At 47.2% G+C, this 23,966-nt stretch overlaps 1 protein-coding gene across 1 annotated transcript in view; it reads left to right on the forward strand.

Moving 5' to 3' along the window:
- Positions 1 to 23,390, forward strand: part of TGM4 (transglutaminase 4) — a 30,664-nt gene extending 7,274 nt beyond the window's left edge. Inside the window, exons 3-16 of the mRNA XM_058804624.1 lie at positions 10,339 to 10,537; positions 13,909 to 14,088; positions 14,223 to 14,326; positions 14,647 to 14,776; positions 15,410 to 15,528; positions 16,664 to 16,771; positions 17,324 to 17,498; positions 17,986 to 18,124; positions 18,391 to 18,494; positions 19,708 to 19,959; positions 20,611 to 20,958; positions 21,910 to 22,079; positions 22,434 to 22,570; positions 23,062 to 23,390. Coding sequence (XP_058660607.1) covers positions 10,339 to 10,537; positions 13,909 to 14,088; positions 14,223 to 14,326; positions 14,647 to 14,776; positions 15,410 to 15,528; positions 16,664 to 16,771; positions 17,324 to 17,498; positions 17,986 to 18,124; positions 18,391 to 18,494; positions 19,708 to 19,959; positions 20,611 to 20,958; positions 21,910 to 22,079; positions 22,434 to 22,570; positions 23,062 to 23,203 — 2,307 coding nt within the window. The 3' untranslated portion in view covers positions 23,204 to 23,390. The remainder of the gene's footprint in view (positions 1 to 10,338; positions 10,538 to 13,908; positions 14,089 to 14,222; positions 14,327 to 14,646; positions 14,777 to 15,409; positions 15,529 to 16,663; positions 16,772 to 17,323; positions 17,499 to 17,985; positions 18,125 to 18,390; positions 18,495 to 19,707; positions 19,960 to 20,610; positions 20,959 to 21,909; positions 22,080 to 22,433; positions 22,571 to 23,061) is intronic.
- Positions 23,391 to 23,966: the final 576 nt, after the last annotated feature.

Genomic DNA, 23,966 nt, shown 5'->3' on the forward strand with positions numbered 1-23,966 from the left:
GAGTGCCTTCCCTCCCTGCCACCATGGGTCTTTGCACCTAAGGAGCTCTTTGGGTGGCAGCAGTGGAAGCTGGGACCTAACACAGGGACCTCATAGGTCTGCAGACATGACAGACAGGAGCCATGCATTTCTAAGTACATCAGGTCTCCTTAGATCTTCATAGATAATGGAAAATTAATGAGGCCTGATTTATTTGCCCTTGTTATTAACTCTCAGCCAGCTGTAAGCCAATGGCTGCCTTCATGCAAACAGCAATAGAAGGACCAGGCACTCTGGTTAATTTGGCTGTTGTCCCGTTTCCTAATAAACCATTTGGAAAGCTTTGTAACGTGGACTATCTCAAAGCTGACATTTCTTTATTACGGTCATTGTTGGAGGTCAGGGTTTAGGAGGTGTTTTTCTGGAAGTGGAACGTGTGCAGAATGTGTGAGCAGCACTTTACTTTGCGGTGCTCCCTTTAAGGTGGGTGAATATAAACCAGGGCTGTAAATTCTCTCATAAATACTTGAAGGTGGGAACGGAAGGAAGTTTTTCACCAATTCCCATGGTAAGGAAAGATTTCCAAGCAGGGTTCATTTTATGGCAGAGTCCCACTCCTCTTGTGTACACAAGAGTTTGGCCATGTCTGCCAGTGGGGTCAGGGCTGCAAGAAAAACTGTAATCACTGTGTGGCCAAGCAGTGTACTTCTGGTAAACCATTCCTATGGGATCATCCAAAATGTGGGTGAAGGTAATTAAAAAAAAAACAGAGGTGGATTTCCAGTATGAAACTGTGTCCAAAGCTCAATGGCTGATTTTTTTAATTCTTAGATATTTTAGACCACACACACACACAATAAAGCAATGTGAGAATAATAAATGAGCTGTGTTTGACAAGTCAGTGGTTCAGAGTTCAGATGTGGTGGACTTGTAAGGTGGCTGAAGATCATGGCCAGCTCCAAGACCTTGGTTTACCAGGGCGGGAGCTGGGTTACCTCATGTGGGAACTACAGCAGTGTGCATCCATGAAGTTTTTGCTCAGTTGAGGTGAGGTATTATTAGAGAGAGTCTTGGGAACATGTTTCCAGTCAAATTCCGGCAAAATCTCACAGAAACACAGTGCTGTATCTACAGCACTGGTGGATAGGAGCAAAGCCATGGATGTTGTCTGCCTGGGCTTGTGCAAAGCATTAGACACTGTCCTGCACGACATCCTTGTCTCTAAATTGGAGACATGGATTTGATCCCAGGCACACCTACAAGCTGGGCTGAGACATGACTGACAGCAGACTTGTGGCGAAGGACATTTGGGTAGTGGCTGACCAGAAACTCAACATGAGCCAGCAGTGTGGGCTCGCAGCCCAGAAAGCCAAACAAATCCTGGGCTGCATCTAAAGGAGTGTGGCCAGCAGGTGGAGGGAGGTAATTCTGTCCCTCTGCTCTGCTCTCGTGAAACCCCACCTGTCGTGCTGCGTCCAGCTCTGGTGCCCCTGAGGAGGGCATCAGAACAGTAGGAGGAACATCCAACTGTTGGAGCAAGTCCAGGAGGCCACAAAATTGAGGAGACTGGAGCATCTGCCCTAGGAAGGCAGGCTGAGAAAGTTGGGGCTCTTCAGCCTGGAGAAGAGGAGGTTGTGTGGAGACCTCATAGCAGCCTTCCAGCAACTGCAGGGGGCCTACAGGGAAGCAAGAGAGGGATTCTTCATCAGGAACTGCAGTGATAGGACAGGGAGTAATGGGGACTAACTGTAAGAAGGAAAATTAAGGTTGGATAAAAGGAAAGAAATCCTACTGGAAGAGGTTGCCCAGAGAAGCTGTGGATGCCCCATCCCTGGCACTATTCAAGGCCAGCTTGGATGGAGCTCTGAGCAGCCTGGTCTAGTGCTGGTTGTTGGGTTGCTAGCAACCCAAATGCTGATTGTAATGAGTCTTTCCTGCACCTACCTCTCATTCTCAAACATTTGTTTTTCAGCATCTTATTCATCATCAGGCATGGCCATACCGTGTCATACTTTTAAAGAATAGAAGAAGCATGTGCATGGTTAACAGAAAGGCTCACAATGACACTCACGAAGATTCAAATAAGAATATTTTAATTAATGGTGGGAAGCAGAAACAGAAAAACAAGAAAAATGTTGTATAAACAAGGTCCAGGAGTATTGTATCTAAGGTAAACAGTGTCTCATATAACTTTACAAGGAACAAAGCCAAATGAAATTACAGTTTCAGTTGAACCATAAACCATAATTTGACTGATTAGATAAGGATATATACATAAAAAATTTAAATGTCCCTGTTGTCATTGACAAGGAGTCACTGAAAGTTTGTACAGCATCTCAGTCACAGCACATATTGAAATCACTTGAAGGATGGTATGTTTGCCTAGGTGAGAATTATTTGAAGTAGATGCAATAAATAAGTTTGGTAGCTTGTTCTGCCGAGTTTGTTATATTCAAAATTTTCAAGGAATTTGACTCAGTGCCCTCTGCTGACCCTTCAGAGACATTAAATGATCACATTGCAAGAATGTCCCACATGCACACATAATTACATGATCTTGCAAGCAGTGGGGTGTTTTTGAAGAAGGAAGTTCTGTGACACAACATGCCAGAAGAGTGGCTCTGACCTTATCTGGCACAGAAAAAAACATGAAATTAGGAATAAATGGGTACTAATTCTGACGTGTTCAGGGTGCTCTTCTGCAGAAGAGCAGCAGTAAATCTTCACTTTGGGGATCTGAGAGGTGCAGAGGGAAGTTGCACAATATGGGCACTTATCTACAGCAAGTGGTGTGGTGCCTGCAGCTCACTTGATCTTGGAGAAAAATCTGGGGTGAGCTCAGGTCAGTAGTAAAAGCCTTTCCAGGAGAACCAGGACTTTGCCCCTAAGAATCAAGTGTGTGGAGTGTTGTACCATGTGACTTTTTAATGGAAAGAATTGAAGAAGACAACATTCCTGAGAATGTTGTCCTTCCTGAGGACAGAACAAAGTACTTTAGACTGTAAAATAACACCTTTGGTAGCTTTATGCTGTTGGGCTGTGTGTTTCAGCACCCTTTCTAAGGCGGGTCTCTTTCCAGGTATTGAATACCAAAAAAAGGTCAGCAACTTGCTTGTAAAATCTGTGATGGGGTCCTGGGCCATGGGCAGGGAGGAGGGAGAAGCCCTGTGGGTTGGGCGGGGGCAGCCAGTCCCAGTGGGGCTCTCAGAGTCCTAACGTAGTCAGTGGTTCTAACTGGAGTGTTTTATCCAGTGCTGGACCCCCAAATTCAGGAGGGGTGCAGGAAACTGATCTGGCTCAAGAATTCCAAGATGGCATGGGCCTAGGAGGAGAGACTGAGGGATGTGGGCTGGTTGGAGACAAGGAAGGCTCAGGCTGACCCAATTAGCCTTGGAAAGGAGTTCCAGAGGCAGCACAGAAATGGCCAGTACCAAACAAGGTAACAGACACAGGTTGTTTCTTAGGACTTTCAAGCTGGCCATCAGGGGAAAAAATGTCACTAGGAGGTTAGTTGCCTATACAGGCAGCTGGATCTCTGCCCATGGAGATTCTCAAGACTCAGCTAGACAGAACCTCAAGTGACTCAATCTGGTGTTGGTGACCATCCCGTCTGGGCAGACAGATGGATTTCCTGTGACCTAGGGGCCAGTTTCATGATTACCACCATCTATAACTGGAAATTGGTTTGACCTTCTGCCTCCATGTTTAGTAGTTCCCATTAAATCCTGCTGTGCCACAGAAAGGAGGTTCCCCCTTGAGGCACCATGCAGACCTGGGCTGCCAGAGGCTTGTACTCTTGCAGTATTAGTCATGGCTCCCAGGGCTGGGCAGGGCTGACCAGCTGCAGCTCCCCAGCGTGGGGTGCCCAGAGGGATGACCGGGAAGCTGTGTTACTCCATCCCCTGGCTGTGTGCAGCACCACAGTGACCCATGGCCAGCAGCAGCACTTGGCACACACAGGAGACTGTTTGCCCTGGGAGCAGCCAACCAGCCAGCCAGCCAGCCAGCCAGCCATGCTATTCACTCTCCAACCAAGTTTTTTCGGTTTCTGACTGTTTATTAACATTATTCATTGTTTCAATTTTCCCTTGAGGTTTAAGGAAGGGTGTCTTTGAGTGGCTGTACTAATTGCCAAGATTTCCTAAGCAGCTCCCTTCATGCCCTTGAAGTCCTGAGGGATTGCTGGGTTAAAGCCTGAGGAACTCATGGGTGGGGCCTCCCACTCCCATTTTGCTGAGGGGAGATGATGCACACCGTGCTTAGCCCCTGCACAGGTTTTGCAGAACACAGAGGCTCCACTGCACCCTGAGGGGATAAATCCATGGCAATGGAAATAAGCAAGAGGGAAGGGCTGCAAGGAGTGGTAGTAGGTGGGGTGCTGTAGATGGTGCCACCACTTTTTGTACATTTTGAACCTGTTGCTCAGTTTTCCTCATTTTCCTCACTGTGAGCCTGTGAGAGTTGGCGCTGCCTGTGGGAGTTGGGGCTGGGGCTCGGCCGTGTGAGCAGCTCAGGGCCTCCCTTGGCACAAGCAGAGCATCTCTGGTTTTGCAGCGAGAGGTGAGAGTTGGACAGCTCTGCTTGGCACTGGCACCTGCAGTGTGCAATGTCTGAACAGCAGCCAGGACTTCGACCCTAATTGCTGTCAGTAAATTAAGGCAGCACTTAGGGAGAAATGAGCAGTGCCCCAGGGAAGGATGAGGCATTACAAATATATTTTCTGATGCCAGTTGACTGTTTCCTCATCCAGATAGGAGGTAAGTTAAGTGACTTTTTCCCTTCAGGACGCTCCAGTGTTAGGCAATCACAGGCATGATTCTGCTAGGAACCAGTGTTGCATGAATATGCTTCCTAGAAAACCCTGGTAGTCATGGAGAGGAGCATCATGAGCTGCTGTGAAGGACAATAGCCTGGATGTTGTTACAAGGGGTGGGTGGGAATACTCTAGCTTGGTCATTTTCCAGGGCAAATAGCCACAGATCCCCTGGCTCAGTCAGTCCTGCCATACCTGGAGACTGCCACTTGATGGATACATTTCAGGGATGGGACAAAACCTTTGGACCTCCTGTGGTTTTGGTCTGCTCTGGTGCAGCACTGTGCAGGACCATCTCCTCCCTGCAAACTTTGGTCTAGGAAGTTTCTCCCTTCCCACCACGTGACAATTTCAGTTGCAGCGCTGGCTGGCGGGAATGCAGCATGGCTCAGTGTGACCTGTAGTCTGCAGACCATGTACATCTTGATGTGTATACTCACACACCCACACAGACAGGTGGGAGAAGCTGGTACACCTCCCCTGCAGAAAGAAATGTTACTCGAAGACACTGGCATGCAAGTTTCTGTTTTCTCACTTAAATATTTGCAACCTAACACATATCCTGCAGGTGGGAAGGTATTCTTTCAGTATTTTCCTTGTTTGCTGGAGCTGTTTTTAATACATGGATAAACTATTTTATCCCTGATTCAATATTTGCGCTGTTGATTTCCTTGCCCTTACCATTTATTTTTTGCAGCCCTCTTTTGCTTTATTTTTCCTTGTACCTTTTCATATTGTTTGCTTTAGGTGTAGGCTGTGGGTATGTGTTCACACTGCAATCAGTCAGTGTGGTCATACATGCAAGCAAGTTCATGGGTCAGTGGCAGTAGGGTGGATACAGCCCTGGAATAACTACACCCACCCACTAGTTGGACCCTTTTCAAACACACACTGTAGGTTATGGGATGGCATGGTGAGGGCAGTCCTTCTCCCCATTTCAAGTCTCTGGATGGGATGAAGGTGTGAGGAGGGAGTTAGCAGGCTAGGGCCATTCAGACTGCAAAACAGATTATGGTGCTTTGTAACAGGGGCTGAGAAGACCATAAGTTGCATGGAGAAAGTAAGCTAGAATAATGGAGAAGGTGAGCTGTCAATTGTCTCCTCTGAGGACGAGGGCCACAAGGGAAGCCAGCAAGCGTCAAAGCCAAAGGAGCTTCCTCTTCTTGCAGTGTGTCATTTGGATGAGGAACTCCTGCCTGCAGGAAGCAGCAGAGGCTAGCTGGCTCATCAGGTTCAAAAAGTGGGCAAATATTTTTAAAACATGACATGATGGAGATCTTTCTTGTAATTTATTGCTCAAAATTCTACAGTATTTTGCCGAGAAGCAGAAGTACCATATATTGAGTTGTTTTAGACTAATACATAATATCTCAGCACTGGAGCGTGCATATTTCAGTGTTTCCAGTGCAACAGTTGTACTGGAACTGAGGGTCAAGAAGTCATAGTACTGAAATTCCAGGTTCAGCCTTCACACGTTGTTGCTCCATATATCTGGACTGATATTGCAATTTTGCCTTTTGCACCTTTGCCAGGAAAGGGATCTTAAAAAATATTTTAACATCATAGAATTTTGGCTTGCTCTTAAAGCAGCTCTCTCTTTTGTCAGCGGTCTAAAACCTCAGTTTTTGGGCCCACAGAACGTCTCTTTCAGGTCAGGGAGAGTGTTTTGCCTGAGTAGTTGTAAGTCTACGTTTGATATATGTGGAGGAATGGTCACTATTTGATCTCTGTCTTTGCCTTCTTCAGGAGCAGAGCCCTTGGGTGGTGCTGGGTTGGGCACAGGATGATAACAGTTTTCATTCCTTCTGCAGGTGAATGCCCAAAGCCAGTCACCTATATCCCTAACTTAGGTCCAAAAATCCTCTTTCAGCATTCAGCTGGAAGGAAGGAATAGGGCTTCCATGACTCTTGTGTGTCCCTTACAACTCAGGGTAGTCTATGACTTCACGATGCTGTGAAACAGTGGAATTTCCATAATAATTATACTGGCATCAATCACTTCTCTGGTATTTGCCTGTGAGAAACTCATTACCAGATACCTGGGGCCAGATGACTTGGAATCAGTTAAGATCTGGGCTTGGCCATCTTTCATCAACCCCTGACGTCCGAATGCCTACCACAAGCTGGCTCATGTTGGATTAGAAGTGAATCTGCCTGCTGGATACATGGGATGCCTTGTGGGCACAGACCACTGTCATGTCCATGGTCAAAGTGTGTGAGTGAGAAGTGATCAAATCAATGCTCCTTTCAGAGTAACTGGCACGCCAGGATCATTGTGTGGATGCGATGTGTCTCAATACTAGGACATTCCTAAAGACTGAGGTACATCTTAATGAAATTGTGAGAGCAGGACCTACGTAGCACCTCAAATCTAGTTCCAATTAGATGGACCAGATCCTCAGCTGTTCTTCTGTGCTTTTTTTGTCTTTGACACCCCCAAGATTTCTCACTACTTATCACTCCCTAGGCTGTGATTCAGGCAGGACTCAACACCTACTAGGTGGTGCACATGGGAGCAGTCCTGCTGTGGTCAGTGGAGGACATCTCCTCACCATGGTGCCATCAGGACCCAGACAGGGGCTGTGTCCATGTGTTCCATGCCAGATGCACTGCTCACCCTCTGACACCTCACAGCAACCCCGTGGGAAGGCTGAGATGATGACTTCACCTTTTCAGACCGCCGAAAAGGAAGCCTTTTGATTTCTTATTTATTTTGAGTATACTCTGACTAGACATAGAAAAAAAACCCGACAAAACAAAATCAACTTGAAGCCTCAGGTGTTTATAAAAAATGTAGCTCAGTAAATTGCTGTTACAAAGGGCAGTTTCTCATGGGGTTGCAAATGAATGAAAACGTTAAGCTAAGGATTTGTCTTTCGTATTTGGCATCAATACCTGTGGTCATGCTCTGGAAGTTTGACTTGTTTTGTCATTTTTGATACACAAAATAAACAAAACCTGAGACAAAAGACAAGCTTGCAAATAGGGGAGCAGCCACTGGGGAATTTTATTTTATTTGTTTGCCAGCTAATTTTATTTCTTGTGCCAGCTAATAAGGTGACCTTGCAACAGACAGATATAGATAAGGCTGACCGCCTCTGTTGTCTTATTTTGCAAGCTGGGAAGTAAAATTATTGGGAATAGGGAGATTGCCTGTGGGGAAAAAAATCTTCTCTTACTGTTAATTAAAAGAGTATAGTTTTATGAGAAAGATTGAAGTGATTAATGGTTAAAACTGTTTGGGGGTAAAAAAATGAAATTAAAATGGGCTTTTTCATTGCTTCACCAAGAAGAAAAAAGCCATGGAGCTGAACTATAGCCAGCCACTCTGATCAGCAAAGACAGGAGGTTTACCTGTAAAAAGATAGAGATCATCTGCTGACAACGTGAAAAAACTTGAAACCACATCTTTTAAAAACATTCCTGTAGTTTAAGCTGAAATTCCTCTTCTCAGACCTTGCCAACAACTCCTGGAGAGTATTAGAGTTCAATGGCCTTTCCTGGCAGGGCAGGCTGGTACGAGCCAGGGGCGGGAGGTTGTGTTGGGAGCGTGGTACCACGCGCCAGGTTTAGTTTTGTTGAATTGAGATACTTCCAGTGTGTAGAGAAAGATAATGGGAGCAGGCTAGATCAGCAGCTGCACAAAGCAAAAGAGGAACTGAAACCATGCCTCAATGGCCAAACCTCCCTGCCAAAAAAGGTCAGCCACCTTCCAAGATGGAGTAAGTTCAAAGGTGGCAGGGCAGGACCCACATCCATGTAATTTTTACAATCTTTCCTTGAACTCTGAGGTTTAAAGTGAGGGTCAGGACAAGCACACTGTTGTAATCAAAGTTTTGCAAAACTCCACAGGACTGGAAGAATGACTTCTGGTGAATACATGCCCTGCTTCACTTGCTCACCCTCCAGCACAAATATAGAACATTTTTTCAGAAGCAAAGTGTTACCAATATAAATCTGTTCCTGTTTGCAAAAATCTGTAATTTTGCTGTAGGACTATTGTGTCAACACAATTTAAGATGCCTCCAACCAAGCATAGAATGATGTATAAAACAGGTTGAGACTGGATTAGGAAACTACTGTCAGTGACTTCAGCTGATGTGGATTACTCTTGCTGCAGTTAAGTGAAAACCAGTAAGATATATCATAAATGTTCAGATTACACGCATTACTGGTTATGTTGTTGTACTGACATTCCGTGTATACTTCACTTCATCCCATACTGCTCCTAAACAAAAATGTCTTTCACCCACTAGGAGGAAGGAAATGCAGAATAAAAGGGACACGGAAAGGTAAATCAGGGCTGCAGTGTTTTTGTCAATAGTGAAATACGCAATTGCCAGCGCATTGTCTGGTGCTGAATGCTGAGTGATGCTCCTTCTGCTGAGAACATTGGTGGTTCCAATGTTCTTGTTCATCTTCAGATGTCCAGTGAGATTAGGGATGTGTGCTGAACCCTCGGTGCCCTGTGGTGCCCTAGTCATGCTCTCAAGCAAGGACACCCAACATACACCTGCCAGCAAGCAGCGACATGCTCGGAGGGTGGTATCTGCTAACTCAGCTCCGCGTTTGCACCAAGGGAAACTGTCCTCCCAAAGGGAAATATATGCTTACCCAAACCAGTGGAGAACAGTCGGTGCCTTTGAAGGCTTCCAAAGAGAGATCTTCTTTAGGAAGAACCCACATTTAGACAGGGCAGTCTTGCAAACAGAATTCTACCTTGCTGAATCTTGGGTAGCTCCCATTGAGGGGGGTATCAGGAGGCTGAGGCTGCTCCCACAGCTGAGCCACCTCTAAGTTTCTGGGTACCTGGGGACATTTGTCTCTCTGGACACTGTGCCCATGTCACTGGTGGCTTGTATACCACCAGCTCTCCTCTCTGTGGTGTAGGCTCATCTCTCCACTTTTGGTCGCCCTGAGGACCAGGATGGCTGTGGGGCATGTGGGGTTCAACCATGTCCTGGCAGAGACCTTTGGCAGAGCTGCCAACAAAGAGCAGCCAGCAAACAGCTCCTGTTCCATCACATTTCTTTCTCCTCCTGGACATAGTCTGATTCTCCTCTTTCCCACTCAGTGCTCCCACTGGGCTGTGTCCCTTGAGGTCCACCTCATCCTGCGGGGAGGGGGCCAGTGCTAGGATCCTTCAGCTTTTCAACCCACATGTGTAAATGCTGGATTTTAGCCCATGGCTCCAAGTATTTCTGTCCCAAATGTGATGACAGAAACCTCATTAACTTATAAGCATGTTAGACTGGTCCTAATGGGGAATTCTGTTCTCCTAAGGATTAAATGCTTGTGTGCCTCCTTGTAAAGTTAGCCCTGGAGTTGCAGTCCTGGTGACCTGGATATTAGGGCATAGGTGAATTCTTGTTACTCACCTAGCCCATGATTTTACTGTTTGTCAGTGAAGGGTCTGTCCACTTGTCATCTGATTATGCAAATTCACCTTCCATGTGAGTCGGGATTTAAGTTTCGCTGTTTTTCAGGGTCTGACTATGTGCAGAGGGAGTTGTAGTCTTTTTTTTTTTTTTTTTTTTTTTCCACAGGAACTTCCTTTCTTGAAACACCACCCCTTGGCAGTGGACCTGCTGACACCTCAGAGCAAGACACAGATAAAAAGGGCAGCCTGTCTTCCTTCTCCACACTCAGAAACAAGTGGCAGAGACTGCTCAGGTGTTTGGAAGCTGCTGGCACTGCAAGCATCTCGGGTAGAAACTCTGACAAGAACCATGTTCAGCAACACTGGTGAGTTTTTGATGCTTGACATATGTTAGGTGTGAAGTTTGGCAAGTCTCCTGCAGGGAGAATTGCAGCTCCAGAGGTTCTCAGGTCTCTGATTGCTATGGGTGACACCTTGAGGAAAGAAGTTTTGATGCCAGCACTGCTCACAGGGGATCAGTTTGCTCTAGCTGTGCAAATTCTGTTTTTGACAGATTGGTAAACTAACTACAAGACACAGCTCATTTTTCATCACTGTTCTTCAACCTGTAGACATCTGGTTCTGTCAGTGATAATGGGAAAGAAATGCAGCTCTTTTAAACTTGTTCCACATCAATGTTAAAATAATTTCTTTCTTTCAGGCTACTTTTTCATGTAGATTATTGCTCTTTAGTGATGGCTGATAGCATCTGAAGGAAGTTTCAAAATAACCAAAAGGAGGATTTATTTGGGCTTGAGCTCTGTCCCATGGCTGTCCTGCCTGCCCTGTTGTCAGGAGCTCCTGCACCTGCCTAGAAAGGTGCCTGGGTCACTCCTGCAGCAGCTGCTGAACCAGCACCACTGCCCAGCCCAGCCCAGCCCCAGAATGCCCAGAACCCCTGGGGTTTGGGATGTAGCTGAGCAGATGCCCATGTGGGCTGGGTGGTGCCCGCAGCAGAGTTGGGAGCAGGTCTCCATGGCTTTCAGCAGGGGAGGGATGTTTTAACACTGCTCTGAGTCCCTCAGTCTCAAACATCTGTGCTCTGAGTGCGTATGAGTTGAAATTTGCCAAGAAGTCTTGGACTGCAGCATCTTTGGGATGTGATCTCACATCTCTGGGATGTGCATGAGTGTTTGCCTGGAGGCTGGACAAAAATCAGGAGTAAGCACAGGTATCCAAATTATGCTCTCTCTTGAGAAACTGCAGTTTTCATCCCAATTCCCTTCTGTCATTCTGAGCAGCCCTTGTTCCCACTGAAGCCAAAGATACTACAAGTAGCCTGCTCCATATTGATAGGTTTTTTAAACCCCATCACCTCCTCATCATAAGGGAAAGAAGGCCCCACATACTTACCAGTGACAAGGTGCCCATCTTTGATCACTGTTCTCTTGTAGCTCTGAACATCTCTCCAGGCAGGCAGTGATGCAATGGGGCTTGTGGGTTAATGTAGAAAGGAGCTCTATAAAGGATAAATCATAGAAATAGGCAACAAAATACTGCCTTGTATTTTTTTCCATTAAAAAAAGAAAAGAAATCTGACAGGATTTGAGGTTTGGGCTTGCTTCTGGTCTGGCCCAGGAATGAGCACAAACAGGACTGCCTCTCGCAGCCTGAGCCTCTGTCCTGCGTGTTCTAGGTATACTCAGCTCTTCTGTAAATCATGAATTTCCGTGTTGGCACACAAAGGTGCCTGCAGGCAGCCAGACTCAGGGTGTGTGGGGGCTCAGCTCCATGCCCAGGGCAGGAAGCAGGGCAGGAGGACAAAAGCAGCAGGTGAGGGCTGCCCAGGGAAGGCAAGCTGTGGCTAAGCCCCCTGGGATGTGGTGATGGGTGTGCCACTGGCTCGCTCTGAGGCATTCCTTGGCACAGGACGCCGTGCCAGTCAGGTCACAGGGTATCGCAGGTGTGTTTGCACAGGAATAAACACTGCACAACTGACGGGCAGCTGAGTGGAGACAGGTCTTTGGCACAGTGCTCAGCACGGTCAGGCCGTGCTCTAGGGCAGCTGTTGTCAGTGATTCTTCCCTGTGCATCCTCAACAGCACTGGTGATGTCCAGAAATGGGGTGGATATGCAGTCCCTAAGTTAAGAAATGCTGTATAGATGGATTTCCTTGGGCCCTTTCCTACAGTTATCCTTTGTGTTCAACTCTCATGTCCCTTTGCATCCCTCTCCCAGGACCAAGGCTTTCTGGTATCTTCTCAGCCCAGCGCCAGGGTTTTCCATAAAGAACAAGGTTGAGCAACTTTAATGTTTGGAGATTTCTTAATGCTGAGGAAGATGCACTTCCTCTTTGTCCTCAAGAGGGTTAAATAGCTACCTCCAGCTGAAATTTTTTGACACAAATGCACACACACCCCATTGCGCAAAATATCAGCCCAAGGCTGGCTACTGGCATGCAGCAAGCAAACAAAAAAGCACTCAAATATTAAGCTGGTTAACAAAAGATGATGGTCAATTTTAAGTCTATTTGTTGTGCCAGTTATATCTGGTATGTAATGAAGATAAATATGGTTTATATATATTTACGAAGAAGAAATACACAGAGATATGGTGGGGATCCATGGGTGCTGGGTTCTGTTTACTCAGGGCTGCAGTTGCTGCTCAGGTAAGGAGTGTGCTGCTGATTTCAGCCTGCCCTGGGACTAGCCCTGCATGTGGCATCTCTCACGCCACACTAGCTACCAGCAGATTCCAGCCTCTTCTGTGTTAGGGATTGTTCTTGTTGATAATAACATTGTTGCCAGGTACCATGCAAATCTGTCAAGACATTTGGTGAATTAATCTCTTCAACCATTATGCTTTTGACTTGCTAATATCAAAGTTACCGTAACCCGTTTTTGCCTCTCCCATGTCTTCATCTGAATCACTCATGAGAAGAGTGCTTATGAGGTATTGTTACTCCCTGCTGTTCACACAGAATTCATCCTTTGAGGATATTTGATGGGCAGGTACAAGACATAAATGCTCCCGAAGAAATACAGCTCAGCCACATTCCAGCATGCTCTGGCTTTTCTTGTCACAGCTGGCAGCCTGCCAAAGCCTGATGCAGTGACCCCCAAATCTCCATCATCATTTAAAGCTGAGGACTTTCTTTTTGCTTAGGTGTAGCACTGGGTTGTGCCTCTCGGAGTTCTACTCCTATGCTACAGCCCTGAACCACTGGGCACAGAGATGCTGAGGCTTTTCCTGGCCCTGATCCCATCCAGAGTTGCAGGAGTGGAGGCAGTCATTTTAAATATTGTGTCTTAAAAATCAGCTGCTGTGTTGGGAATGGATGGGAGCAAGGCGCTTGCAAGAGATTCTTGCTGGGGAGTAAATATCTGCTGAAGCCAAATGGGAAAAGCAGCCCCTCTGAAGGGGGGCAGTGCTCTGTGGTGAGTGTTCTGCAGCAACCCATCCAGATCAGGGACAAGTTCCTGCCTTGCCCTCTGACTATCTGGCCCTGAGCTGCTGTAACATGGTTCTGCCTCCTCCTTCTCCCTCCATGTCCACCCAGGGGATCTGAGGTTCACCTCTGAGTAGTTTCTTTAAATTGTTTGATTTTTTTTAATGTTTGATTTGATTTTATATTGTATTTTGCCAGATCTCTTGTTACTCTAGATATTTTGATGACTCATAGGGCTGCATCAAGAAAAAGAAAACTGTTTTTACTGAGAAAATCACCAACTCTTCTTTTCTCCTGATGTTTTTCCAGAGAGCAGTCTGAAGGTCACTGGGGTTGACTTTCTGAAGAGCCAGAACACGCGGCAGCACCACACGGATGGGTACAACATCCAGAGCCTGGTGGTGCGGCGCGGGCAGCCCTTCCAGGTGCAGGTCAGCCTCAGCAGGGAGCTCAGGGCTGCCGACAAGCTGACCCTGCGCTTTGGCATCGGTAAGCAGGGTCCCTCTGCGGCCACCAGGCAAAGCCAGAGAGCACCAGGAGCATCCAGCTGCCTCTTCCTGGCACTGCACAGGCATTGCAGACCTGTGCAACCCTCACACATATTGTCTTGGGTTTGTTTCCAGGTGAAAGTCCAATGAAAAACAGGGGGAGCCTGCTGTCTCTGAAACCGGAGAGAGAGGATTTCAATGGGTGGAAAATCTCCATGGTTGAGAGGAAAGGCAAAGAGGTAAAGCTTGTGGACAAGGAGACCAATGCCCAGTACCAAGCCTATCAGAAGCTACAGAGCAAAGCATCCTCATACCCCCATCCTGCTTTCCTTTAGTTCTGTGATTTTAGATGGGCAGCAGCCTTGTCCTGCTTATTTCATTGATCCCCCCATGCACAGGCAGGCTTTGCCCTATCCCATTGCCTTCCCCTCTTTCCCCACAGGGATCTGCAAGGCCCCCAGTTTTGCCACTCGTGCCAGCTCTGTGGCACCATGTTTGTGCCATGCATGTAGGCATGGCGGGGTGTCCCTCATGCTGTCTCTCCTTGTTGTCTCCTCAGTGCCTGCTGTCCATCACCAGCGCGCCCAATGCCCCTGTGGGAATATACAGCCTGCAAGTGAAGACTGGCAGTAACATTTACAAGCCTGAAAATGGCGTTGTCTACCTTTTGTTCAATCCTTGGTGTGAAGGTGAGTGGTCTTGCAACTGGGAGTGATAATTACTTCTACCAGGGATTGTCCCAGATGGAATTTTGCCTCCTATTTTCCTTATTCTCTTTCTTACATACGTTGCTTTTTCCCCATAAAACACTGTAAGCAGCGTCCTCATGGAGACAGTGGGAAGCTGGGCAATAGCAACGAGCCAGCTCCTCATTGGATATTCTCCAGTGCTGGGACATAGAGGGACATCTATCTGTCACATCTGTTTGCACCTCTGTATCATCCCTCTCTGTTCCCCTGATTAACTGAGAGAATTATGTTGGCTTAAGATCCAGAAAAAAATAACCAGAATAAAAAATTGTGTGGTTGGTGGCCATCAGTTCCCCAGTTCTCTCTGCTGCTTACCTAGTACTCCACAGTGTTCACTAGTAAGATTTTTGCAATAATGGAAGAGTGGTCACATAGCAATAGACCTACAGGGGGAAATTAAAGATTAGTCTTATTGGAAATCCTTTCATGATAGGAGCAAAAAAATGGGGATGCTGCATGGTCATCTGTTGGTGAGAATGTTGCAGATCCTTGGTTACCCCAGTTTAGCTTTCCATGGAAGATTTCATACAGGGTTTGCAAACCACCTGACATCTGAGGGATTTGTTTTTGCAGATGATGTTGTCTACATGTCCAATGATGCAGAGAAGGAGGAATACGTGCTCAACGACACTGGCACCATCTATGTTGGGTCTGCATACAGCATCTACGACAGGCCCTGGAATTTCGGGCAGGTAAAACACAGCTGTCTTGTCAGCCCTATAGCCCTTCTTCATCCCTTCAGCATGGAGCGCATGAGGAGCTCAAAGTGCTGGAATGACCCTGCCAGCTTCACTGGGAGGGCTCACCTGCTTAGAGTAACCTGTGTGCCTATGTGTGTTCCCCACCCACAGCTGGAGAGTGGGGTTAAGTGGCACATTTATAATCAGATGATGCAACTCCCCTGGTAAAGGATGTGGAAACTGGGAACAGGATATTTCTGACTGAAAAAATTCCCATAAGGGAATTCCTGCTCTCATGCAACTGTAGGTGCTGTTAGTCAGCTAATGAGATATGGAGAGGGCTGATAGGGAAAAAAAAATCTGATTTACCTGTTGCATCATAGTCAGGAATAAAGAGGGTAAAATTACTGGCAGACGTTATCACCTTTCAAGTGGTGCCTTCACTGACAGCTGTGTGCTATCCAGGCAGAAATGTCCAGCAAAAAACATTCAAACCTGGGGTTTTTTCTGTTTTGTTTTGTTTTGTAATTCTACAATTTTTGCAGGCTATCTGCAGAATATGTATCTGCAGGACATACGTAGCCCAAAGGTGCTCACACTGATGCCTTTACACTAAAGGGACCAAAGGGCATCATCTGCAGGGCTGTTCCTATCCTAATATTTATCCTGCTGTTAAGCAATGAGAATTGATATTGATTCTGACAAGCTGCATTGGATCATATGTTTGACATCTTTGTGAACTGGACCTCAGGGAGCTTTATCAGCAATTGCTAACTATGAATCTTTGTTGTAATAATTAGCATTTACGTACCTTTCTTTTTCCCAAGGTTCATTTTGTGCCTATGTCAATAGACTAAATATCAGTAGAGATCTTAAAATTTCATTACTCTTGTGAGTAATTTGCAGAGTTGCAGGGAGGTGATGTTGGTGACTTTTGTGCACAGGAGTAAAGATTGCTGGGTCAGGTTTCAACTGTATTTGCAAGACACTCGAGACAGCCTTTTGTCTTACAAGGCTGGGTTTCATTTTAGCCCTTGTTTGGAGAGAATAGCTTTGGGAAGGCCCACAGCCTTGGAAATTCAATAAAACAAGCAAATTTTGTTTTAGAGCAGCATATAAAAATATCTCCGTTTTCTCCCCAAAACAGTTTGAGGAATTTGTCTTGGATGCCTGCATGTATCTGCTGGACAAAAGCAAGCTCAGCCTGGATCAGAGAAGGGATCCTGCACATGTGTCCAGAGCCATGTCTGCTTTGGTAAGCCTCTCTCAGTGAAGTGCTTTGCCCCTTCATATCCTCCCTCATCCTTACTTGCTCTTCTTTCCCTGGGACCATGAATACCATTTCAGGAGGCATCTGAAAGGAATTCCTTTGGGAAACTGCAAGCAAAGAGACAAAGGCGCTTTGGGGTGGAGGGAAAAGGCAAACAAAAATATAGCACGTTCCCATCTCCAAAGCTTGCAGTTGCCCCAGTGGTTGTCCTTCCTCATCAGCTGTGCTGGTGAGGCCAACACAAGGGTTGTGTTTTGGGTGGGTAGCTATTCTCTGTGCTGGGACCCTTTTGGAGCCCTGTGGCTTAAGACACAGGATGCAGAGTTAATCGTTACTGCCCTGAGCAGAATTTCCACCTCCCTCTAGATATCCAGGTAGAGTTTCTAATCAGGGGAGCCCCCAGCCAGGACCAGCAGCCTTGAGGGGTCTCACATGCCTGTGGAGTACCAGGGAAGCCACAGGGCAGGCCAAGACCGTGGGGTTTAAGCCTCATTCAGCCTCATCCCTTAATTTTTCTGTATGTATGTGTGGCCACAGGTTAATGCCAACGATGACAGCGGAGTCCTGCTGGGGAACTGGTCAGGGAACTACATCAGTGGAACATCCCCTATGGATTGGATTGGGAGTGTGACGATTTTGCAGAAGTACTACAAAACCAAGAAGCCAGTGCGTTATGGCCAGTGCTGGGTCTTTGCAGGAGTCCTCAACACAGGTGAGCAGTGAACATGACCTGCCTCCCTTCTCTGACACCCAATTACTGTGCTAGTAAGCCAAATCACTGTGCCTCTGAGCCACAGAGGTGCCAGGGTCTGTCTGTAAGGAGAGGCTGAGGGAGCCAGCACTGCTCAGACAGAAGAGAAGCCTTTGGGGGTGTGATCCTTGTGTGCAAATACCTGACAGGAAGGAGTGGGGCACAGACAGGCTCTTCTCATTGACACCCAATGTGGTGATAGGCACAGCCTGAAACATGGGAGGTTCTGTCTGAACCTGAGAAAACAGCTTTTTTCACTGTGAGAGTGACCAAGCACTGGCACAGAGAGGTTGTGGAACCTACATCCTTGGAGATGTTCAAAAGCCATCTGGACAGAGTCCTGAGCACCTGCTCAAGAGGAGCCTGGGTGGGCAGAGGGGTCAGGTAAGAGGATGCCTGCCAGGCTGAGGGATTTTGTGACCCTGTGTTTTGTCTGTCTGTGCTGCAGTCATGCGTTGCCTGGGGGTGCCATGCCGCTGTGTGAGCACCTTCGACTCGGCCCACGACACGGAGGAGAACCTGAGGGTTGATGTTTACCTGAACGAAAAAGGAGAAAAGCTGAACTCGTTGTCCTTCGACTCTGTCTGGTACTGCCAAGTGGGGCTGATACTTCCTATGCCCTGTGCTGCCTTGGAGTGCCCCATTTCCCAGCCCCAGCAATTCCTTTGAGAATTTCACTACTGCTTGGGTTTGCTGCCCAGGAGGGAGAGAGAGAGAGGGAAAGCCAGGGGTTTCACAGGGTTATGTGCAAGTACCCATTAAATATGCCCTTACTAAAGGATTAAGGGAGGAGACCGTGACTCTTCAGGCTGTAACAACTCACTCCTTCTCTTTCCAACCCAAATGCATGCAGGAACTTCCATGTGTGGAATGATGCCTGGATGAAGAGAACAGACATACCAGATGGGTTTAGTGGCTGGCAGGCAATTGATTCAACCCCTCAGGAGCAAAGTCAAGGTAAGATTTGCCTAGAAAGGCTCTTCTGCAACTCCTGAGGGAGACAGGGACATTTTGTGTGTAAAACATGCTTCCCAGTCAGCAAACCTGGTACTCCCCACACACAGCTTCATGCACCAGGGCAGTGACACTGTGAAACAGCACTCCTGCCCCCTCAGCCCAGGATGGAAAGAGCAGCATTTCTTGGCAGGCACAAAACGAACCATGTGGGAATGTGAATTTTGTTTCAGGGGTTAGAGGACATCTAAATCATTGAGGTCATGAGCCTGTTCATTGGTAGATGAGAGGAGTGACCACCGAAACTCCCTGCACAGGTTCAGGGAATTTGAAGGTGGGAAAAACCCAAAAGGATAATCCTCAGGGAAGTGCAGAAAGTGGAATATTGCCTAGAGATCAAACACAGGTGTCTGGATGCAGCTGACTTAATAATCTCATACTGAAATTGGCTAAGGAAGAAACTTTCTAACACAATTTTGAAGTATTGGCTTCAAATTCATTATTACAGCACGCTGAACACCCGGAGGGTATTCCCTCTGATTGGGTGTATCATGAAATTTTACAACAAGGTATTTATTCCATTATGATCGTACATATTCATTATATGGCTAGTACATAAACATCGCTTCTTCTAGAACTAATTTGCTTGCATCTGCCTCTTACTGGAAGGCCTTTTATGGTCCTGGGGAGTTGTCAGAAGGGGTCCCTGGTGGTCGTACTCACCAAGTACCCCCAGCGTTCCAGATGACCTTGCCTGGAACTTCTCTTAGGGCACGTGCTGTTGTTTCTTGTCACGTAACATTTACACAAAAGCCACCATATTCCTCATTATCTGTTTACGCACTGGTTCCAGCTATGTTTAGCATCCTGTGGGCCTACTTTTACACTATTTTACCTACTTCTTTAAAACACATTGCTCGTGTTTGGTCAAGGCATCGTTATGTTCCGTTCCTTTTATCAAACTCGGCTGTGGCTTTCTAACTTTAAAATTATCTAAGTGAGGGGAAACATTCAAAAGCTCCTACCAGACCCTGGTCATCTATAAAAAATTCCTAAGCAGCTCTGGGATAAATGAGAGAGTTTGGAGTTCATTACTGAGTTGGAGGGCTGTTTACTGCTAAGCATCAACTGCCATGGCCACAGATTCCCGGTGGAGCAAAAACTGGAGCCACAGCAGGTGTTTGTGAAGCCAGCTGGTATCGAATGCCCTTTGCAGGTCGTTTCCAGTGTGGGCCCTGCCCGGTGAAGGCTGTGCGGGAAGGAGATGTGTACCTGCCCTACGACGCCAAGTTCGTGTACGCGGAGGTGAACGCCGACAGAGTCTACTGGGTGGTCAAGAAGGTGAACGGCAAGGATAAATACTTCAAGGTCGGCACGGAGACCCAAGCCATCGGCAAGAACATCAGCACAAAAGCCGTGGGGCAGAACAGGCGGGTAGACATCACCAAGGAGTACAAGTACCCTGAAGGTAACTGCCCCCATCCTCTGACACAGTGCCAAAGAGGGGACCCCCACCTTGCAGGTCACCCCACAGCAGGTTTCCAGGAGAAAACTGCAGGAGTAGCTGCAGTGGCAAACTCGGCCTAAGGCCAGGAGACCTCGGGAGGCAGCACTGCTCCCAGGCATCCTCAGGCCCGCAGTGACACCTATAGGCTGCTCCTCAGGGACACAAGCAAGCTTCCAGACAGTGAAAGAAATGGGCTGAGTGATGGACCTTGTGTCACACTGACCTTGGCTTTATTTTTTCATTTCTTCATTTTGTCTTTACATTCCCCCAAACCATTTTGGAAAACAGAAATCCCACATGTCCTTCTCACAGTTCTCAAGATCCAGCCATGTTGTCCTAGATTGTTAAAACCTTCTCAGTGAGGAGGGCAAAACTATCAGGCTGAAATATTTAAGAGTATCCATCCTCTAAATTGTCTCTTCCGGGAAATTCTTCCAGGCCAGAATGCTACAGCTAGATTTGGTGGTAGCATAAACCAAGAAATTGTCCTAAGCAGAGGCTGGAGGTGCTCTGACATCCTCTCTGCTTATCAGCAAAAGCATAAATAAAGGGAAGATAGCTCTGGGTGAGGAGACTGAGATACAGCTGTCACCCATATTTCTCTTCATCCAGGCTCCAGACAGGAAAGGATGTCCATGCAAAGAGCTTACAGTTTCCTACGCCCTTCGGGGTTGATGCCTCGCTCAGGCTACGCTTCGACTGTGCGGGGAATAGGTGCCAACAGTGAGCCTTTGGTCCCGAAGGAGCCAGTCACCAAGACTGGGCTCCACCTGGAGATAACCAATACAGAACCTTTGCATCCTGGCAATCCCCTGGAAATGGCCATCACAGTGAAGATCTCTACTCCTGGGAACTGGACCGTTGACCTTATTGGCTCCTGCCAGCTGCAGTACTATACTGGAGACGTTCAGGCCAATCTTGGAACTGTCAAGGAGATCATCACTCTTGAAGGCCCATCTGGTAAGCACAGAAAGCTTGCTGTGTTCTGTAATCTAATTCACTGTGGCAGTCTGGGGTTTGTACTGGCTCCACTCTAGACCAGTGTAGGCCCTGTACTCTGTGAAGAGCAGAAACCGCCTGCCTACAATCTCCTCTCTCTTCACTGCATTTGAAGTCTCAGTTACAGACTGGGATCCCTCTGTAGCAGGGACCAAAACATGAAGGCCCTGCTGCAGCTTCAAGGAGGTGATTTAGGAGTACATTAGTGTGGGCAGACAGAGGTTTTCATGGCATGAGCGAGGTGTGCTGAAGCATCTCCCTCCTGTCCTCACTGTCTGAACATCAAAGATGTCACCACAGGCTTTGTGTGCATCCATGTGGATCATATCCCTCACAGGATTTAGATGGCTGGAAGTTTCAGCCTTTTTTAGTTGTTCTGTTTGCCACTCTAATTTGGGTGGTGGTGATGCTGGTGAGTGTTATTTTCTGAATTCTTTGCCCAAGCAAATTCCCACTTCACGACTGCCTGCCTGGCTGATCCCTGGAGCTGTTGGCTGCTGTGCTGTGCACATCTTTGAGTCACCTAGGTTGTATTTTTGATCCCAAGCCATGTAACTGAAATTAGCTAAACAAGAGATTAACGAGTGATAAATAATTAACAACCCTTGCTGATTCCTAGCATGAATCACTCTCAAAAAAAAAATCTTTGCTGTTGATGAGCTCTGAGTGTTTTCACTCCTATGCTGTTGCTGTCAAAATGCAGCAGGGCAGGACACAAAGGCAGCTCCTTCCCATGGGCTGCATTTGCCAGGTATGCAAATGCAGCCCATGGGAAGGAGGGCTTCCCCCCGCAGGGACTGAAGGGAAAGCAGGATGGTCTCAGCAAATACGGCTCGTGCCACATCCTGCCGACTTTGCCACCCAATTCCTGGGCATGTGATGAAACACCAAGCTGTGTTTTCTTTCCTGCAGAGATGCAGATCCCCCTGAAAATAGCACCTGATGCATACATGAAGACACTGTCCTCCGTGGAAGATGAAGTGCTCATCCTTGTCACTGCCATTGCTGAGGTCAAGGAAACCAACGACAAACTCACCAAGGAGACCTCAATGAGATTCCAGTATCCTCCCATCACTGTCCAGGTGAGGCAGCTGCCAGCTGGGCTCTGGGAGGACAAGGGTTAAAGCTCTGCTCACTCCAGCACCACAGTGGTGCTAGCATTCCCAGGGGGATCTCCCAGACAGCTGCCTCCTAGGATGTTCAGTTCTTGGCATCTTATTTGGCTATTCAGCATTCATTTGAAGGTTGAAAGCAGCCATGAAATCAAAGTTTTATTACCGCCCCATCTAACACAGTGCTTCGGGTGGGTGGAAAGGATATGAAGGGGCTGTCCCCTGTCATGCTGGTGGTGAGCAAACCTGCAGAAGCTCTGGCATCTTTACCACCCCTCTAATCCCAAGTCTTTGGATTTGTTTCTCTCTTTCCTCCTCTGCTAGATGCCAGAAACAGCCACTCTGTACAATGACTTCAACTGTGCATTCATCTTCAAGAACAAGCTGAATGTGACCCTGGAAAACTGCAAGCTGCTGGTGGAGGGCTTGGGCATATTTAAGATGACAACATTTGAGCTGGGGTAAGGAGATGAGCCAATGAAATGACCATGGCAGGACTCTGTTTGTTTTGGTTTTGTTTTTTAAAATATCCTTGAAGAAGCGGTTAGGGGATTTGCAGTAAGAGGGACCTTTGCCAGCTGCGTTTGAAACTGCACCACATTTGGCCAGAAAGACCCACACAGCAGATGACAGGCTCAGGGCAGATGGGCATGACAGGGACTCCCCCCATGCTCCTGCTGTGCTGCCCAGCAAGTGTGAGCACAGCTGCTTCACTCAGAGCTGAATTTGGTGTTTCAGCAGTACAGGGAACTCCAGGGAAGGTCCCCAGGATCACTGGGACCACCAGGCATTACCACCATGCCAGGCCCCACTTGCTGCAAATTGGTCATGGGGGAAGGGGAATACTCACTCTAAACACATGCAGTGACTATTTCTTTAAGAGAAATTATTCAAAAGTGGCAAATAACCTGAATTAATGCTGAGACTATTTTGGTTGTTCCTTTGTCCTCAGGGACATAATGCCTGGCAGGATCATGAAGTCTGAAATAGTATGCACTCCGACAAGACTAGGAGAGAAGAAAATCGTAGCCAAGCTGATCTCCAACCAGATCAAAGGCATCTCTACAGAGAAGGCCATCTTCATCACTGAGTAGGATCAGTGCCTTGGCAGTGTGCAAATGTTGGCCTTGCTAAATGCATCTCATCACTGGGCACTTCTTGCCTTCTTGATTGCTTCACAGTTCTTCTAAAGTAAAGAGCAAAAATGCCATAAAGCTAAGGGAATTAAACTGCCTTAATGGCACAGCTGCATTGATTGCAGTTAATTGTGATTCAATAAAGATGGTGAAAATTGACTGTGTGATTTGGTTTGGTGATGTTGTCACATTGGGATGGCTCTGGACCCATTGGGATGTTCCCATCTTGGACCAGGGATTGGAGCTTGTGCTGGTACCAGCTTCAGCAAGAGATGGGTGTGAGCTTGGGAGGGGCAGCAGTGCTGTGGTCCCACACAGAAGGACACACAGGGACCTCACTGCACCAAGGGCTGCCGTGCAGCTCAAGGAACATTTCTGGCAAATCCCTCCTGGGTAATTCCCTCTCCTTCCAGCTGACCATTTGGGGAATGTACCAGCACAAGCATTTCATTGAGTTTGGAGCTCAGGAAAAACAAACCCAGCACATTCTCCCCAAACACCATTTTTCATACATCTTCCTATCCCACTGTTTTTGGGGGTTTTCAGGCATTTTTGGAAGAGGTGCCATCTCCAGCAGCATTCATTACTAGTGCTTCCCTAGAAATGCACAACCTCTATTCTTCCCCTTCCACCCTGAATGCTGCTGGACTACAGAAAGAACCTCAATGGCAGTGTACACCAGGAGCTCTTCCAGCCACAGTCACACTGGAGAAGACAACAG

The sequence above is a fragment of the Ammospiza caudacuta genome, chromosome 1 (genome assembly GCF_027887145.1).
Source record: "Ammospiza caudacuta isolate bAmmCau1 chromosome 1, bAmmCau1.pri, whole genome shotgun sequence".
In the NCBI taxonomy this organism is placed as follows: Eukaryota; Metazoa; Chordata; class Aves; order Passeriformes; family Passerellidae; genus Ammospiza; species Ammospiza caudacuta.